Genomic DNA, 15,000 nt, shown 5'->3' on the forward strand with positions numbered 1-15,000 from the left:
CTGACGATGAGCCGGTACTGGTACTGGTCCTTCAGGTCTTTGGTGTCGTCCAGCTTCTCCCTCCTCACACTGACCGCCACCGGGCCCAGCTTCTCATCAGTCCCAAAGTAGTTTGAGTGCTCTGCGCACACACACATGCACCACGCAGGCGAGCACACACACAGAGAGAAAGCAGGACCAATCACATTTGTGAACGTGTCTGGTGAACGCCTGGTGAATGACACTAACAGAGGGTGAAGGAGAAAGAGGAGGAAAGAGGGAAGGGAAAGATGGAGAGAACGTAGTAAAAGAAGGGGTTAACAATGAAGGAGTGGAGAGAGGACAGAGAGAGAGATGACAGAAGCAGAGGTCACGGTGGAGGGAGGAAGAGAGAGGCAGCAGAGAGAGGGAGAGAGAGAAACAGACAGAGTGTAGCATGTTGTGTTCAGATCAATACTTCATGAATCTAATGAGTGAGAGGATGGAGGACAGCATCTTAGGGACAGTGGAACAGCTCCATGACTTCCTGCCAACATCATATCACCTGGATTTATCGGCAAGTGTGTGTGTGTACAGCCATGTCAGTGTGTCGGCATGTGCGTGCCGAGCAAGGCCCCCCCCCCCTCACCTTTCCCATGGAAATACTCTCTGTAGTAGCGCGCCCCCTGGTCCACATGCTCCACGCTGTACAGCTGCAGTGAGTCCAGCCGGGTCACCTGATGTTCCACCGGCACCTCCACCACCGACACGCTGGCATTGCTCCTCCTGAGCCAGCCCCCCCTCGCCGCCGCCCCCTCCGCCGCCCCCCCCTCCCTGCCCCGCTCGCCGGACGAGCTGAGGAAGCTGACGTTGCGCTCGCCGTGGCCGCCCGTCTCGTTGAGGAAGTGGGGGCAGGTCAGGAGCAGCTGGCTGGGGCCGCCAGAGGGTAGGGGCCCCTCCAGTGGGTCCATGCCCAGGCAGGGTGGCCCGAGGCTGGGGTCCAGGCTGAAGGCAGTGAGGTCCTCGGTGCTGGAGTAGGGTGGGTCCAGGGCTCTGGAGGTGGGGAGGGAGACCGAGGCTGCCGAGGCCCCGGTGGCGGTGTTCCTCCTGGGGGTCACGTAGCCTCGCTGGGCAGCCGCCTCGTGGAGGTCAAACAGGATGCTTTGGGCGTCGTAGTGAACGAAGGTCTTGGGACATACCCAGGATTTGTAGGGGGTGTCGGAGGAGTTCCTGGCCGCCCCTCCCCCGTCCTCCCCCGGCTCCCCCTTGTCCAGCTCGCCCCTGCTGGAGCTGCGGAGCTTCCGGAACAGAGACGACGTGCCCAGAGACGACTCCGTCCCTCCGCTCTTCTTCCTCACCCGGCTCTCCCCTCCTCCCTCCCTCCTGGCCGTCCCTCCCCCCTCCTCTCCCCGTGGTGTGGGGGTGACGGAGTGTCCAACGGGGGCAGAGGAGTCCGGGGCTCGGAGGAGCTCCCCCAGGTGGATGGGGGCGGTGCTGCGCTGGTCGGGCCTCTCCTGCTGGAACTGGCTGAGCATGTCGAAGAAGCTCTGCTCGGGGATGCCCTGGATGTCTATGGAGGAGGTGCTGCCGTACTCCCGGTACAGGGTGCCCCCCGGGCCCCCGCCACGGCCCTCCACCTCGCCCTCGTCCTGCTCGCTCAGCGTCACCTCGCTGTTGGAGCGTTGCCGTAGCGGCGGGAATGCCCTCAGGATCCGCGGGGAGCCTCGCTCTCCGGCGCGGAACTCTGCGTCCTTGGTGCGTCGCCGCGGCAGCCTGGCCACGCCCCCCCGCATCAGCCCGCCGTCGGAGGGGAAGGCCGACAGGTAGGCGGCAGGGTCGTCTCCGTGGTGGCCGTTGCCGTTCTCCAGGAGCGACTCGTGGGAGTGCTCTCGGCGAGGCGGCCACTCGGCGATCCGGGCACGCACGCCCATCTTGGGCACGGAGACCCGCGATAGGCTGGTTGGGTCTGAGGAGGCGGGGCCAGCGGCAGGGTGGCCGTTGGGGGTGTGGCGGAAGCCGGCTGCATGCTGGGGGGCACCTCCTCCCCCTCCTCCCCCCTCCAGGAGGTCTGAGGAGGTGCAGGTGACTCCTCTGTCTCTGTAGCTGCTCATGGTGCCCCCGTGGCGGGCCAGGGAGAGGGAGGGGGGGTGCTCAGGGCAGGAGGACGGCAGGTCGGGGGCAGGAGGGGGGGCATCCCTCGCCAGGGGTCAGGGAGAGGAGAGACTCCACGCACAGCCTGATGATGCAGCAGCCTCCACCTCCCACGCTCATCTCCTGACGGCTGCGCTCACGCCCGGGTCCTGGGGCTCCTCTGGGGGCGCTCTCTCTTCGCTCCTTGGGGCGCCTCTGTCCGGTCTCTCTTCTGGAACACCTCTGTCTCCTCTATCTTGTCTCTGCTCTCTCCTGTCCCCAACCCATCTGTTGTTCTCTGTTGGAGATCTGTGGACACATACACAAGAGACGGAGACCCGTGTGAGAGCGGAGAAGGGCGATGGGGAGTAAGAAGGGAGGGTGGGGGGTGGGGACAGCGGCAGGGAAGATGAGGGACAGAGAGAGAGGTGGGGAGTAAAGAGGGAGGGAGGAAGAGAGAGAGGTACTGAAGGAGAGTGAGAGAGAGGTTAGAGGATTTGACAGAGGATTTCTCCCTTCAAGACTAATCTTCAGAAGGCCTGACGAGCAGTTATTATTATTATACACATCAGATTTCAGCATGCAAGGCTGTCTCACTGCCCATGGCCTGTCTCACTGATACACAAATATCCAGAGGAGAAAACTGTATTCACGACACACACTAATTTGGCACATTCGTGTTGATAAATAATGAGGGTTTAGGCTATCTGTGCAATGCACCTGGTGTCAGTTCAGAGTGTGTGTGTGTTGTGTGTGGTACAACACAGCACGCCATCCAGCTGGTGTAAGCCAGGGTGTGCTGTTCAGTTGTGGAGGTGTGTGTGGAGGTGTCTGGGTGAGTAGATATGTGTGTGTGTGTGTGGAGGTAACAGGATATACACCGTTGAGCACACATTCCTGACTACCTCAGTAGGTCAGCAGGACAGAGTGTGTGTGTGTGTGTGTAAGAAATGAGCCTGGGTGCTACAGAGGCTAAGTCTAAAGCCTGAAGAAAAATAGAGGAGAGCAGTTCCTCTCTGTCTCTCTCTGTCTCTGTCTCTCTCTCTCTCTGCCCCTAATGACCCGACTACTTTACTTTAATAAGCTTTAAGAGGGGAGGAGAGAGGGAAAGAACCGACAGAGAGAGCGCACGAGAGAGAGGATGTGGAGCGACAGGAAGACAACCCTGGAGGGGGGGCAGAGCTAAAATAAGCCAGTGATGGAGAGAAAGCGTGGCGAGGAGGAGGAGAGGAGGAGGAGGAGAAGCTTGCTCAGTGAACCAGGATGGCTCGTCCTAAAGTTACAGTCGCATGGAATCCTCCCTCGCTGCTCTCGTCTGCAGCCCCCCCCCCCCTCCTCCGTGTTAGTCAGACATGCTCTCCAGCTGATGCAACCCTATCTGACCCTACCCCCTCCGCCATCCCTCTCTCTTCCCCTTTCTCTCTCTCACTGACAGAATTACTGCTAACTAAATCCAGCCTTTATTTAGTTTCGGCTTGAAGCATTCAAAACAACACACAATTCAATTCACAACACAATAAAACACTTTCTATCTCTCACTCTCTATCCTAAATTATCTATTGCTACTTTATTCAGCCTCTGCTCTACCCAAACTCAGTGTTCATCCCTCCTCCTTCCGTTATCGCTCCATTCCCAAATTAACGACATCATCTACTTTCTCGATTTTGTCTCCTCTCTGCCCCAAAGTTTCTCGCCTTTATTTCATCAATAAATCCCTTCATTTATTCCTAATCTGCCCTCGCTAAACCACAACGTTGATTCTTCTTTATCCCTCTTGCCCCCTCTCTCCTTCCCTCCCATACCAGTCTCTCTCTCTTTACATCCCAGTGTGCGCTCATCTCTTCATTCAGCTCATATCCTTCTTTTTTCTCTTCCCTACATCAGTCTGTCGCCACTGAGCTCATGACCAACTCTCTCCCTCTTTCTGTCCATCCCTCTCTCTCGCTCTCTCCCTCTTTCTGTCCATCCCTCTCTCTCTCTCTCTCTCTCTCTCTCTCTCTCTCCCTCTTTCTGTCCATCCCTCTCTCTCGCTCTCTCCCTCTCCCTGACAACCTCTTAGCCAGACATTGTGATGCAGTCCAAGGCCTGTCGGAGAGGGCGCCTTGTGATTTTCTACAGCAGTGACAGCATCTTCAGGGAACACACACACTCTATTCACAGAGAAGCAGCATATCATAGAGTTGCTCTTCATGTGAAAGGACAGCTTGTGAATGAAACGTGCATGTGTGTTATGCATAGTTCTTTTTCTGCGGTTCGTTTGTTGGCATCGTAAAAGACTTACACGCACACACACGCACACACACTCTCTCAGTGAGTATAGGATCAGTAAAACTACTAGAAGATGTATCAGAACTCTGCTGAAACGCAGGTGTAGCCAAGGCCGTCTCCGGGGAGTCCGGGGAGGGGTCCTGCCCTGGGTCCTAACTCCTCCCCCTCACAGGAAGGGAGGGAGTCTACAGTGATAAACTATCACCCCAAATCCCAGATCACAACTACAGCTGGAGGACAGAGACAGAGAAACAAATAGCCTGTGTGTTTGTGTGTGTGTGTTCCGGCGCATGTGTAGGTTCATGTGTGTTTGTTTGACTGAGTGTGTGCAGGTTCATGTGTGTTTGTTTGACTGAGTGTGTGTGGGTTCATGTGTGTTTGACTATGATTGTGTGTGAGTGTGGCAGGAAGGCGTAGGAGTTCAGAGTGCTGGACTGTGTGTGTCACCCGGAGCGAGGCAAGACTTGCTGGACTGGCTGGTGGAGGGGGGAGAAGGAGTGGGAGAGTTGACACACACACACAGTCAGTCAGTCAGTGTCCTCCAGATCTCTGTACCTCTAGATGACAGGTTTAGTTAGATGCTCTGCTCCCCCTGTGTCCTGCTTGCCAACTCCTCTCCTTGCTCTCCCTCTCTCTCTCCTTCTCTCTCTTTCCTTCTCTCCCTCTCCTCTCTCTTTCTCTCTCCCTCTCCTTCTCTCCCTCTCCCATGTTGTCATTGTCTTCATTGATTCTCAGTGACACTGTTTTCCTGTGTGCGTCTGATAACTTCTTGTGTCTTTTCTGACGTGCGCAAATACACACACACAGGAACACACACACACACACCCTGAGGAGTGAGTGCAGAGGGAGGTTAGTTTCATAACAGAAGGTCAGGTGATGCCCCCAAGTTAAGGATAGTTACCATGGATACCTTGATCGCTTATAGGTACAGGTGCGCGCACACACACACACACACACACACGGGACAGGCATGTGGGCCCTCAAGGGCAAACAACCACATTGAGTTGAGATCACCATGCGTTAATGCAAATTCTAGTCCAAACAACATCCTTGTTGTTGAGTTTGTTTACGGGAGGTACAACACTGATATCCCTCCCTCCCTCTCCCGTGTCTGCTTGTCACTCTCAGTCATGCACACAAACACATTCTTCAGTCACACGAGCGCTTCCTTATTTAATGTGGGAGCTATTCACCTTCAGCCCACCGTTGCATTGCACTAATAATCTTTAAGAATTCATATTACTAATATGTAGTCCATTTATTATGTGATTTCTTAAGGATTATAAGATTTATATTGTAATGACTTTGTAAATGTTTTGTATCACTGGGAGCTCTATTTTATAGGTAAGTGTTTTTACTAGGGGTGTAACAATATATCGTGGAACAATATATCGCAATAAAACATTTTACAATATGTATCATAGAGTTATGGCAATATTTTTACAATATGACATCCGTTTGATCCTATTGGTTGAGCTACCACGCGCGACCTACTCTGCACCTGCATTATGCATGCATGCATTCATTGCATTCACAGAAATCGCTTGAACTGAGTTAACTAAATTGTATGTACATCAAATACATTTTTAATTAGTTAATTGAATTTAAGTTTCATTAAAAAAATATATATATTTATATCGGGATACGTATTGTATTGTACACCCAGTATCGCGATGCGTATGGGAACAATACGAGTGTATTGTTACACCCCTAGGTTTGACAATATTGGTGTTTACATGTAACATGGTAAATGATACTGTCACTGTAGGTAGGCTAGGGTTTGTGGCTAAGGTCCGTGGTTTGGTTTGGTAAGGGTTAGGGTAAGGGTTAGGCTAGTTTAGAGCTACACAGTGTTTCACCTTAGTAACTTTGAGTACTTGTTTGTACTCTAACTTCTCTGAATACGTGTAAAGAACCCTTTACACCTTGTCTGGAGGAAAGACGCCCTGAACTTGGACAGCCTTCCCCCTGACCTCACACACACCTGCAGATCCCATGAGTGGCCTACCTTGTTCCCCAGGTGTCAGCAGTGCAGGTGTAGCGGCCGTGGTCCCTCCAGGTGTGTGTGTGTGATTGGCAGCTGGGAGCTTCGGGGGTCTGTAGAGAGAAAAGGGGATATCCTGTGATCAGGGTGACTGGTGCGGACGGGAGCTCTGCTGACAGCGGGAAAACATCACAGACTTGATGAAGTGAACAACTAGAAGGTTCCACGTTTTATGACTTAATGGTTAACCAACAGGGTGAACAAGAGAGCTGAAACGGGAGCTTAGGTTGGACACAGATGTATTGAACAAGTGTGTGTGTGTGTGTGTGCACAGGGGAAATAGAGAGAGGGAAAGCATCTGCTGTCCATTGTGTAAGGAGTGTAATGCCAGGGGCTCTGTCTGACACGGAGACACACACACACACTAAAAGCATTCTTTTTGCCTTTTCTAATAACTGTCCTCTGTAACACCCCTCCATCTCTATTGGAGGGGGGGTTGTACTGACAGGCCTCCCTCCATCTCTATTGGAGGGGGGGTTGTACTGACAGGCCTCCCTCCATCTCTATTGGAGGGGGGTTGTACTGACAGGCCTCCCTCCATCTCTATTGGAGGGGGGGTTGTACTGACAGGGGAGGGGACAGAGGGGTCCGGTGGGGAGGGGGGATATTACTGTCTGACAATAACAGAACTGATCAATACTGATCAATTCAGCTCCAATTAACCCTGACACTCAGGATAATTACTGTCTTTAGCTCAGCAAGGGAGTGGGTCTGGGGAGGAGTCAGTTTGCGTGTCTGTCAATGTGGGTGTGTGAGAGAGGAGGGGAGTAAGTGATTGAGTTGGAGTGTGTGTGTGTGTGTGTAAGAGCGAGAGAGAGGAGGGGAGAGTGATTGAGTTGGAGTGTGTGTGTGTGTGTGTAAGAGCGAGAGAGAGGAGGGGAGAGTGATTGAGTGCATGTGTAAATAGGCCACCACAATACAGTCTTGTGAGAGCCAGCTGTATTAGCAGTGGAGTAATTCTGGGAGGAGAGTCTGCTATACAGAATGGCCATCACACACAGGAACACACTTAAGGCTGTGTGGGAGACAGAGATAGTGTCTGTGAGAGTGTGTGTGTGTGTGTGTGTGTGTGTGTGTGTGAGAGAGAATGTGAGATGCACGTGCATACAAATGAATGTGTGCATGTGCTCAGTTCACAGCGGATGAGACGATCTGTCCATGTAGATTGAGGTTACACAACTCAGTAAACATATGGGGGGGGGGGGGGGGGATAAAGTGTGAGTGAAGGTAGGACAGGGGGGGAGAGAGAGGGGAAGAAAGAGAAAAAGAGGGGAGAGGGGAAGGAGAGGGAGCGGGGTAATTAAAACGTGTATCAGCTCAGTGTAGGGTACAGCATACGACAGGACCAGACCAAATTAGAAACCCGCCACATTTTAACAGGACATGAACATCCTACTTTACATATCATTGCTGACACATGAGAGGAAGGGAGAAAGAGAGAGAGGGAAAGAGAGGGAAAGAGAGAGAGGGGGGAAAGGAGGAGAGAAAGAGAGAGAGAAAGGAAGAGAGGGGAAAGGAAGAGAGAGAGAGAAAAGGAGAGAGAGGAAAGGAGAGAGAGAGAGCAAGAGAGAGAGAAAGGGAGAGAGAGGGGAAAGGAGGAGAGAGAGAAAGAGAAAGGGGGGAGAGACTGTAAGCTAGCCTAGCGTCCTTCATTCCCCCACATCTCTCCCATTGTGATGTGATTTTAAGGGGATTATTTCTAAATTCAAACATCATGAATATTTCACTGGGTTTGCAGAGTGTAAGTGCTACTTAAAAACAACTTCTTAAACCAGGCGGAGGAGGGTGTCCTAGTTAGCTAATGGGTTCCACATTGCAACTGCATTATAGTTCAAGTGTTTCAGTCATCTTAACCAGTTTCTCCATTGTAGAAGAAATCAGGGATTTCTTAAGTGCTTATGCTAATCACAAACAGTAGATCAGCTGTTGCCTCATTATCTGTTCATGCATCTCGTCTTGATCTTCATTATACGTCCCTCCTGTAACCTATAGACTGTTATATTCTGGTGATCACAGGTCACAGGTCTATGATGTAGTCTTTCCAATTGCTCCAATTACTTATTGCTTCTAAACCCACAACCAAACTGAAGTCACACCGTTCCTGAAGAGACAAACAGAACTTTTCTTCATCCCCACACACTGAGTGTTGTACAGTATGTGTGTCACTGCTGCACTTCTATAGACACAGAATTGCACTACCGATTGTACTGAGATTGTGTGTGTGTGTGTGTGTGTGTATTCAGACAGGCACATGGTCCAGGATACGGACCCCCTGCAGACAGGGGTGAGAAGCCCCTTTCACAATGCAACACTGGGAGGAGTGCCTCCACACTTTCATCCCTTCTCATCCCTCCACTCCTCCATCTTCCATTCAGATGCTAATAGGAGGGCAAAGGGTCTCCCCTCAACCTCTCAGTATGTTATACAAACATGGAATTTACTGTGGCAGGGAGGTGCAAAACACTAAACATATACGAATCTTAAATTAAGTAAAAGTACAAAACTATTTCTAAGAACTAAACAATCTAAGAATTCAACAATTTAAATATAAAATATATATAAAAATAAGAATAAGAATGAGCAGCGTGAGTGGTCAACATGCAATCGGATACTGAGGTAAGGTGGCTTGTGCATACTGTAATTGCCATTAGCTGGACTTATAATAGTTAAATAAGTGAATGAATGTCAACGGGAGTCCTTGGCCTTGTTGAAGAGGCCAGTAGCAGATGGAAAGAAACTGTTCTTATGGCGTGAGGTTTTGGTCCTCAGGGGCAGGACTGTTCTAAGTCCAGCCAGTACTGTTCTGTACTAGAGCTAAGTGGTTCAGGACTGTTCCAAGTCTAGCCAGTACTGTGCTGTATTAGGTCCAGATGGCACTGTACTAGACTGTATTACAACAAGCCGTTCTCCATATCTTCCACTGCTGCAGCCATCGCTATGCTCCTGGTTGCCATGGGAACGCCGACAGGAGGACTTACGGTGTAGGCGTGAGGTGAGGCTGTGGTGAGCGCCATCCACACACACACACAATGATAAATAAATCACCCACACAACCAAGTCAATCACTGATGTGTCCTTGTCAGTGCTGGAGCAAATTGAAAACATCAAGCTCTCTCTCTCTCTCTCCCAGCCCTGCACCCACCACCTCAGCTCTCCCTCTGATCTTTCACTCCTTTGACCTTAAGGCCTCAATCCATCCTTCTCTCTAACCATCTCTGTCTTTCACTCCATCTCCATCTTTCATTCTCCCTCTTCATCTCTCCTACACCAGCCCACATGCCGTGTAGCCTACTCTCTCCCACAGAGAACCTTCTAGAAAGAACATTCGTGGAGAGAAGCATGTAGAGAGAACCTTCTAGAAAGAACCATATAGAGAGAACATTGTAGAGAACCAGATGCTGGATGGACTGGAGGACAAGCAGTTATACCTTATCTATGAGAAGCATGTCCCGGACCACACACATCATGTCCATTCTCCTGATTCACAGAAGCATGAAGAGAATGCTTCAAGAGGCAGGAGGCGTCAGGTGAGTCAGAGGCAGGGTTAGTCACCTACCTGCTGTCTGACTGAGGAGAGCAACATTCCTAGAGCTTGACACACATACACACACAGATTGAGATGACCCCAACATCCCCCACACACAGAACATTAAGAAACAAGTCTTAGGCACCAGAGATTTTCACATAAATGTTGTCTTAGATGTGTGTCAGTAGAAATGAGCAGTATTTAGATAAGTCTAAATACATGTAGCCTCATTATTTTGTCTTTGTTTTGTGTGAGTTTTTTGCGTGACACACAACCACCCACACACAGAATGATGCAAAGTGCCCCCCCCAACTCACACACCCACACATCAGAAGGGTGATTCAGACTGCTGCGATCAGATATCATGTAGACACATTACTGCTTAGAGACATAACATGTCAGTTTAATAGGGTAAAAGCAGCTCACCTGGCAAAGCAGGACACTGTTCCTACACTCACTGTAAACACAGTAACCCCCCCCCCCCCCCCCCCCCACACACACACACACACACACACAGCCTGTAGCCCCACTGGCCCTCCCCAACCCCCTACGGCTCTCCCCTGGGCTGTGTGGTAATGACAGGGTTGAAGGAGTGAGTGGTCACACACACACCCCCCCCCCACACACACACACACATCCCCACACACACACACACACACACCACAGCTGCTAATGCTCCCACGGAGGCCAGTCTGGGAGAAGAGAGAAGATAGAGGGAGAGAACACCCAGAGCAGGTTTTCATTCATGTCCAGGCTGAAGGCGAGTGTGATGTGGGGTAGGGGGGTCACGGGTCAAGCAGAAGCTCTTCCTGTAACAGTAGCAACCCAGTGACAGAATAATAGAGCTACTTGATGATAGGGCTTTGAAGTAGAGGAGAGGGGGATGGTGGGGAGGAGGAGATGGAGGGAGCCTGAATGATGATTACGCACTGCAGAATCAATAAAATAGATCGACAGTCAGACCGCCATAGGAACACTCTATTTCCATGCCAGCCGTCACAGCAGATCAAAGACCACGTGATCTAAACTCACAGCTTCTGTGGATATGGTCTTGTTATGACCCCTTCCTCACTCCCCAAATCATCTGGGGTCAATCTCAGATTACAGCTCAATTTACTATGTCGGACCAACACGAAGCACAGCCAAAATAGCCCAGATTAAACTCTGCCCAAGAACATCATCTAGAGATAGGCTGCTGAGGCTGGGGGGGGAGGGGCTGGGGTGGTGGTTGGGAGGCTGGGATGGTGGTGGTGGTTGGACGTGACAACCATTCTGGTTTTGTGAAGCTTGTATCTAGGACTGAGATCAATCACAGGTCAAAGATCAATAAAGGTTGATGGCCTCCGACAAACCAGCTTTCTATCCTGCACAGCCATATGTCAATACAAGTAGAAGAGAACACCACAAATTCACCTAAATGAAAGGTGCCTCTGCAAGTGGAGCTGCAGTTGTGTTATATTAGCGGGGAGGGGGGGGTTGTTATTCTAGAACCTTCTGACGAGAGCCCTACCGACACACAGTGGCCCTCTTCTCTCCAACTGACTCACTCACACACGGGCGCGCCGACAATGGAGAAATGTCGACCTATTAACAAGGTCAAGGGGTGTTTTTGTGTGTGGTGCGCTTGTGCGTGTTTGTGTGTTGGGGGTGTACAGTGCAGTCAGACAAAGGTCCTCTGACACAATTTCTGAAAGTCCCCCCCCCTCTCTTTCTTTCTAAGTGGCGCCACTGAGAGTGAGGGCAGTTAGTTTTTGTTCACCAAGATCCCTCTGGACTGAGCTGAGCTCCACCCCCCCCCTCCTCCCTGTGTGATATCCTGTTCCCCCAAATGGAGTCCTCTGGAGGGGCAGGTCTCTGTGGAGGCCTGGGTCTCTGGTCCTCCTGGCCCTGGGTCTCTAGACAGCCCTACAGTACAGTACAGAAACACTTAGGCCTGAATCAGACAGCCTGTCAGACAGCAGAGAGAGAAAGAGACAGAAAGAGAGAGAGCCTAAGAGAGAGCGACTGGGCCAGACCGATAGAGATCATGGTAGCAGACAGAGAGACAGATGGATGAAGAGAAAGAGAGGATGAGGAATGTAGAGGAGTTGTGTGGGATGAAGATGATGTGACGTGTCCCCTGTCTGACCCTGACCTCTCTGACTTCACCGAGGGGTCACCTTGGGGTCACAGCAAGACGCGAGCAGCTCCACTCTGCACTCCTGAAACTCAAGTGTGTGTGTGTGTGTGGGGGCAGTGAAGGGTGCCTAACCTCCACCATGTCTGCGTTCCTGCAGCATACCTCCCTCCATCACTCTCTGGCTCCCTCCCTCCCTTCGCCTGCCAGAGTAACCCAGTCATCCAACTGTACACGCTTGTGAGAAACTGGGGGGAGGCGAGGCAGAGTGGGAGGCAGTGGGAGTAAGAGGAGAGGACAGGGGTGAGGGAAGGGTGTGGGTGAGGTAGGGAGGCAGGCAGGAAGAGTGAGTGAGGGAGGGGTGGGAGAGGGGGACCTAACCTTACCTCTCCTGTCTGCCTGCCTGCCTCCTCCCCCATGCTGGGTGGTTGCGTGTGGCATTAGGGCTGTTGAAACGTGTGTGTGCTCTGTTAGTAGGGGGGTCCCAGAGTGGCTGGCGTGAGGGGGGCTGGGGGGGGCACAGGGAGCAGAAACCCTCCTCCTCCTGTCCTTGCGTGATCCTCTAGCAGCAGAGTGGCGAGGGCAGGAGAGAAAGAGGAGAGGGCAGAGAGAACTGAGAGAGGGAGTGAGAGAGATCAGAGGGATCGTGCTAGATAACTGCTGGAGGAAATTAAAAACACATTGCCACTTCCTCCCGCTCGCCTTCCCTCAACCTCCCCCTCTGCAGCTGAGAACAACCCACACTGTGTGTGTGTGTGTGCGCGCGAGTGTGTGCTCCACTTCAGAGGAACACCCCCACATAAACATGTTGAGACAGACCAAACACATGACTCCAAACAAAGCAGTTGAACTTCTGACAGAACAGGAATCACAACTTTAATAATGGCGTGTACGCTCACAGTCCAACACACACACACAGAGCCAACAAGTAAACCGGTCAACAAGTTCAGATACACCATTCCCAACACGCCAGTGTCACAACACCCACACACACGCACACAGAGAGAGAGCTGGAGTTTGGGGAGGAGCTGGTGGCTTCAAAGGGTCTGTCCCGGCTGCTTTACGAGGTCTCTTTATGAAGCACATGTGCTGCCAGCGGAAACGCACACATTCTAGCCCTCCTCTCCTCCTCTCTCTTACATCTCCTCTCCTGCCCCCTGTCCTCCCTCACGTCCATCTCTTAGGACTCTACCCCTCTCTGCATCCTCCCTACTAGGGATGTGCATCTCCATCACTGAGGACGATGCGATACACATCTCGATGCACTGCCAACGATCCGATACATTAAAGATACATAAAAGCAACTACTAATGCGATGCGATACGATTCACCCCTATTGCGATGCAGTGCGATTTGACATGATGCAATTCATTGATTCATTCATTCAATTATTTATTTCTTTGTCAGACAGCAAATCATCAATTAACTAAAAAAGTGCAAGTTATAGGTATCACATATTAAACAAAGTCTCTGACAAAAGATTAAATAAAATCTGAATGTAAAAAAGGGGAAACTATTACTGGCCGTCACAAGCTTCTGTTAACACTGTCATAACACCTCCCACACTAAACTGAACTCATACGTCCTACTTTAACCCTTGTGTTATCTTCGGGTCAATGTGACCCTTCAGTCATTGTGACCTCCCCAAGTGTTGCAACAACTTTACCTCATACAAAAATAAAGTGAAGTATTTTCTTTTAACCGTCGGGCTGTCTCAGACCCGCCACAGCACGAAGGTTAAAAGAGAATGCTTTATTTTTGTATTGGGGAAAGTTGTCGCAGCACAACGATGGGTCATTGTGAACCTTCGGGTCATTGTGACCCGAAGGCAGAACAAGGGTTAAGGTTTTTCTCAATGACTCAGCTATCTCTCGTCTTACTTTGTCGTACACAACAGGGATTTGTTTCTCGGAGAATAGCTTCCTATTCTTGCTAGAGGTACCGGTGGAGCTAGCCACTGACTGTAGCCATAGCTGAATCCGAGGGGGAGGCAGACGTCTCCACACAAATACCATGTAGCCTCTTCAGGCTAAGTTACCTAAGGAACCTAAGTTAGCCGTGCTGCCTGTGTACTTTATAGCAGCATGACATATCTTGCCAATTGCATGGGTCTTGTCAAATTGTCCATCTTTCTTGGAAAATCCGAAGTGTTGCCAAACCTTGGATTTATTGCAATTCGTATGAACGTGTAACTCTTCCTCCGCCATGATAACACTCGCCCGAACACGCCTCCAACTCGCGCGAAACTTGGCCGAGAGACTTGACGAGAATCGGCCACTGACAGCAATGTAGATGAGAGCGCGCTTAAGAAACAGTTAGAGAATATAAAATGATTGGTCACAAATCATTGGTCACATTTCTAAATACTAAAGGTGTTCGCCTACACACGATTCTATATAAATACATCAGATTATACCGATGCAAAAATGTTAGAAACGATGCATCGCGATTTCATCCCACATTGTATCCGGTGCACCCCTTTTGATTCGGGCAATCGCATCGTGAGCTTTAATGCCGATGCACCGATGCGAACCGGTGAATCTTACCATCCTTACTCCCAGAGTACGCAGGGAGCTACGCAGACGGAGGGAGAGAGACCAGGTTTAAGTCGGTGGCTGCCTGATGTCAAGCTGCATGTTAGCAGCTTAATGATGGTCACTTAAGCAGCTCATGGACACACACACTCTTGATGCGTATGAGTGCAGAAGTGATAGGCGAGTGTCTAAAACTCTCCCTCTCTCCAGAGGCACATCTGTGGGTCTCCAACCGATGCTCTGAGAACTACAGTAGTTTGTTGACTAAGCAGTGAGAATCCCAGCCAAGTCTCATCTCAGCACAGATCCAGGCACCCCTCATTCTGCCAACCAGCAGCGCACACACATCAACATCTCCCTCTCTCTAGATTTCCTTCTTTCTCTCCCTCTCTCGTCAAATTCCTACTCCCTCCCACTCATGCAA

At 50.9% G+C, this 15,000-nt stretch overlaps 1 protein-coding gene across 2 annotated transcripts in view; it reads right to left on the reverse strand.

Moving 5' to 3' along the window:
• Positions 1 to 15,000, reverse strand: part of sipa1l3 (signal-induced proliferation-associated 1 like 3) — a 48,879-nt gene that overhangs the window by 21,396 nt on the left and 12,483 nt on the right. For both annotated transcript variants that reach the window (XM_062473674.1, XM_062473673.1), the window contains exons 2-4: positions 6,365 to 6,453; positions 608 to 2,397; positions 1 to 121 (exon numbers count right to left, since the gene is read on the reverse strand). The exon at positions 1 to 121 is cut by the window's left edge and continues 10 nt beyond it. In XM_062473674.1, the coding sequence (XP_062329658.1) occupies positions 1 to 121; positions 608 to 2,069 (1,583 nt within the window). In that variant the 5' untranslated portion in view covers positions 2,070 to 2,397; positions 6,365 to 6,453. The remainder of the gene's footprint in view (positions 122 to 607; positions 2,398 to 6,364; positions 6,454 to 15,000) is intronic.

Source organism: Osmerus eperlanus, chromosome 11 (genome assembly GCF_963692335.1).
Source record: "Osmerus eperlanus chromosome 11, fOsmEpe2.1, whole genome shotgun sequence".
Taxonomy (NCBI): domain Eukaryota; kingdom Metazoa; phylum Chordata; class Actinopteri; order Osmeriformes; family Osmeridae; genus Osmerus; species Osmerus eperlanus.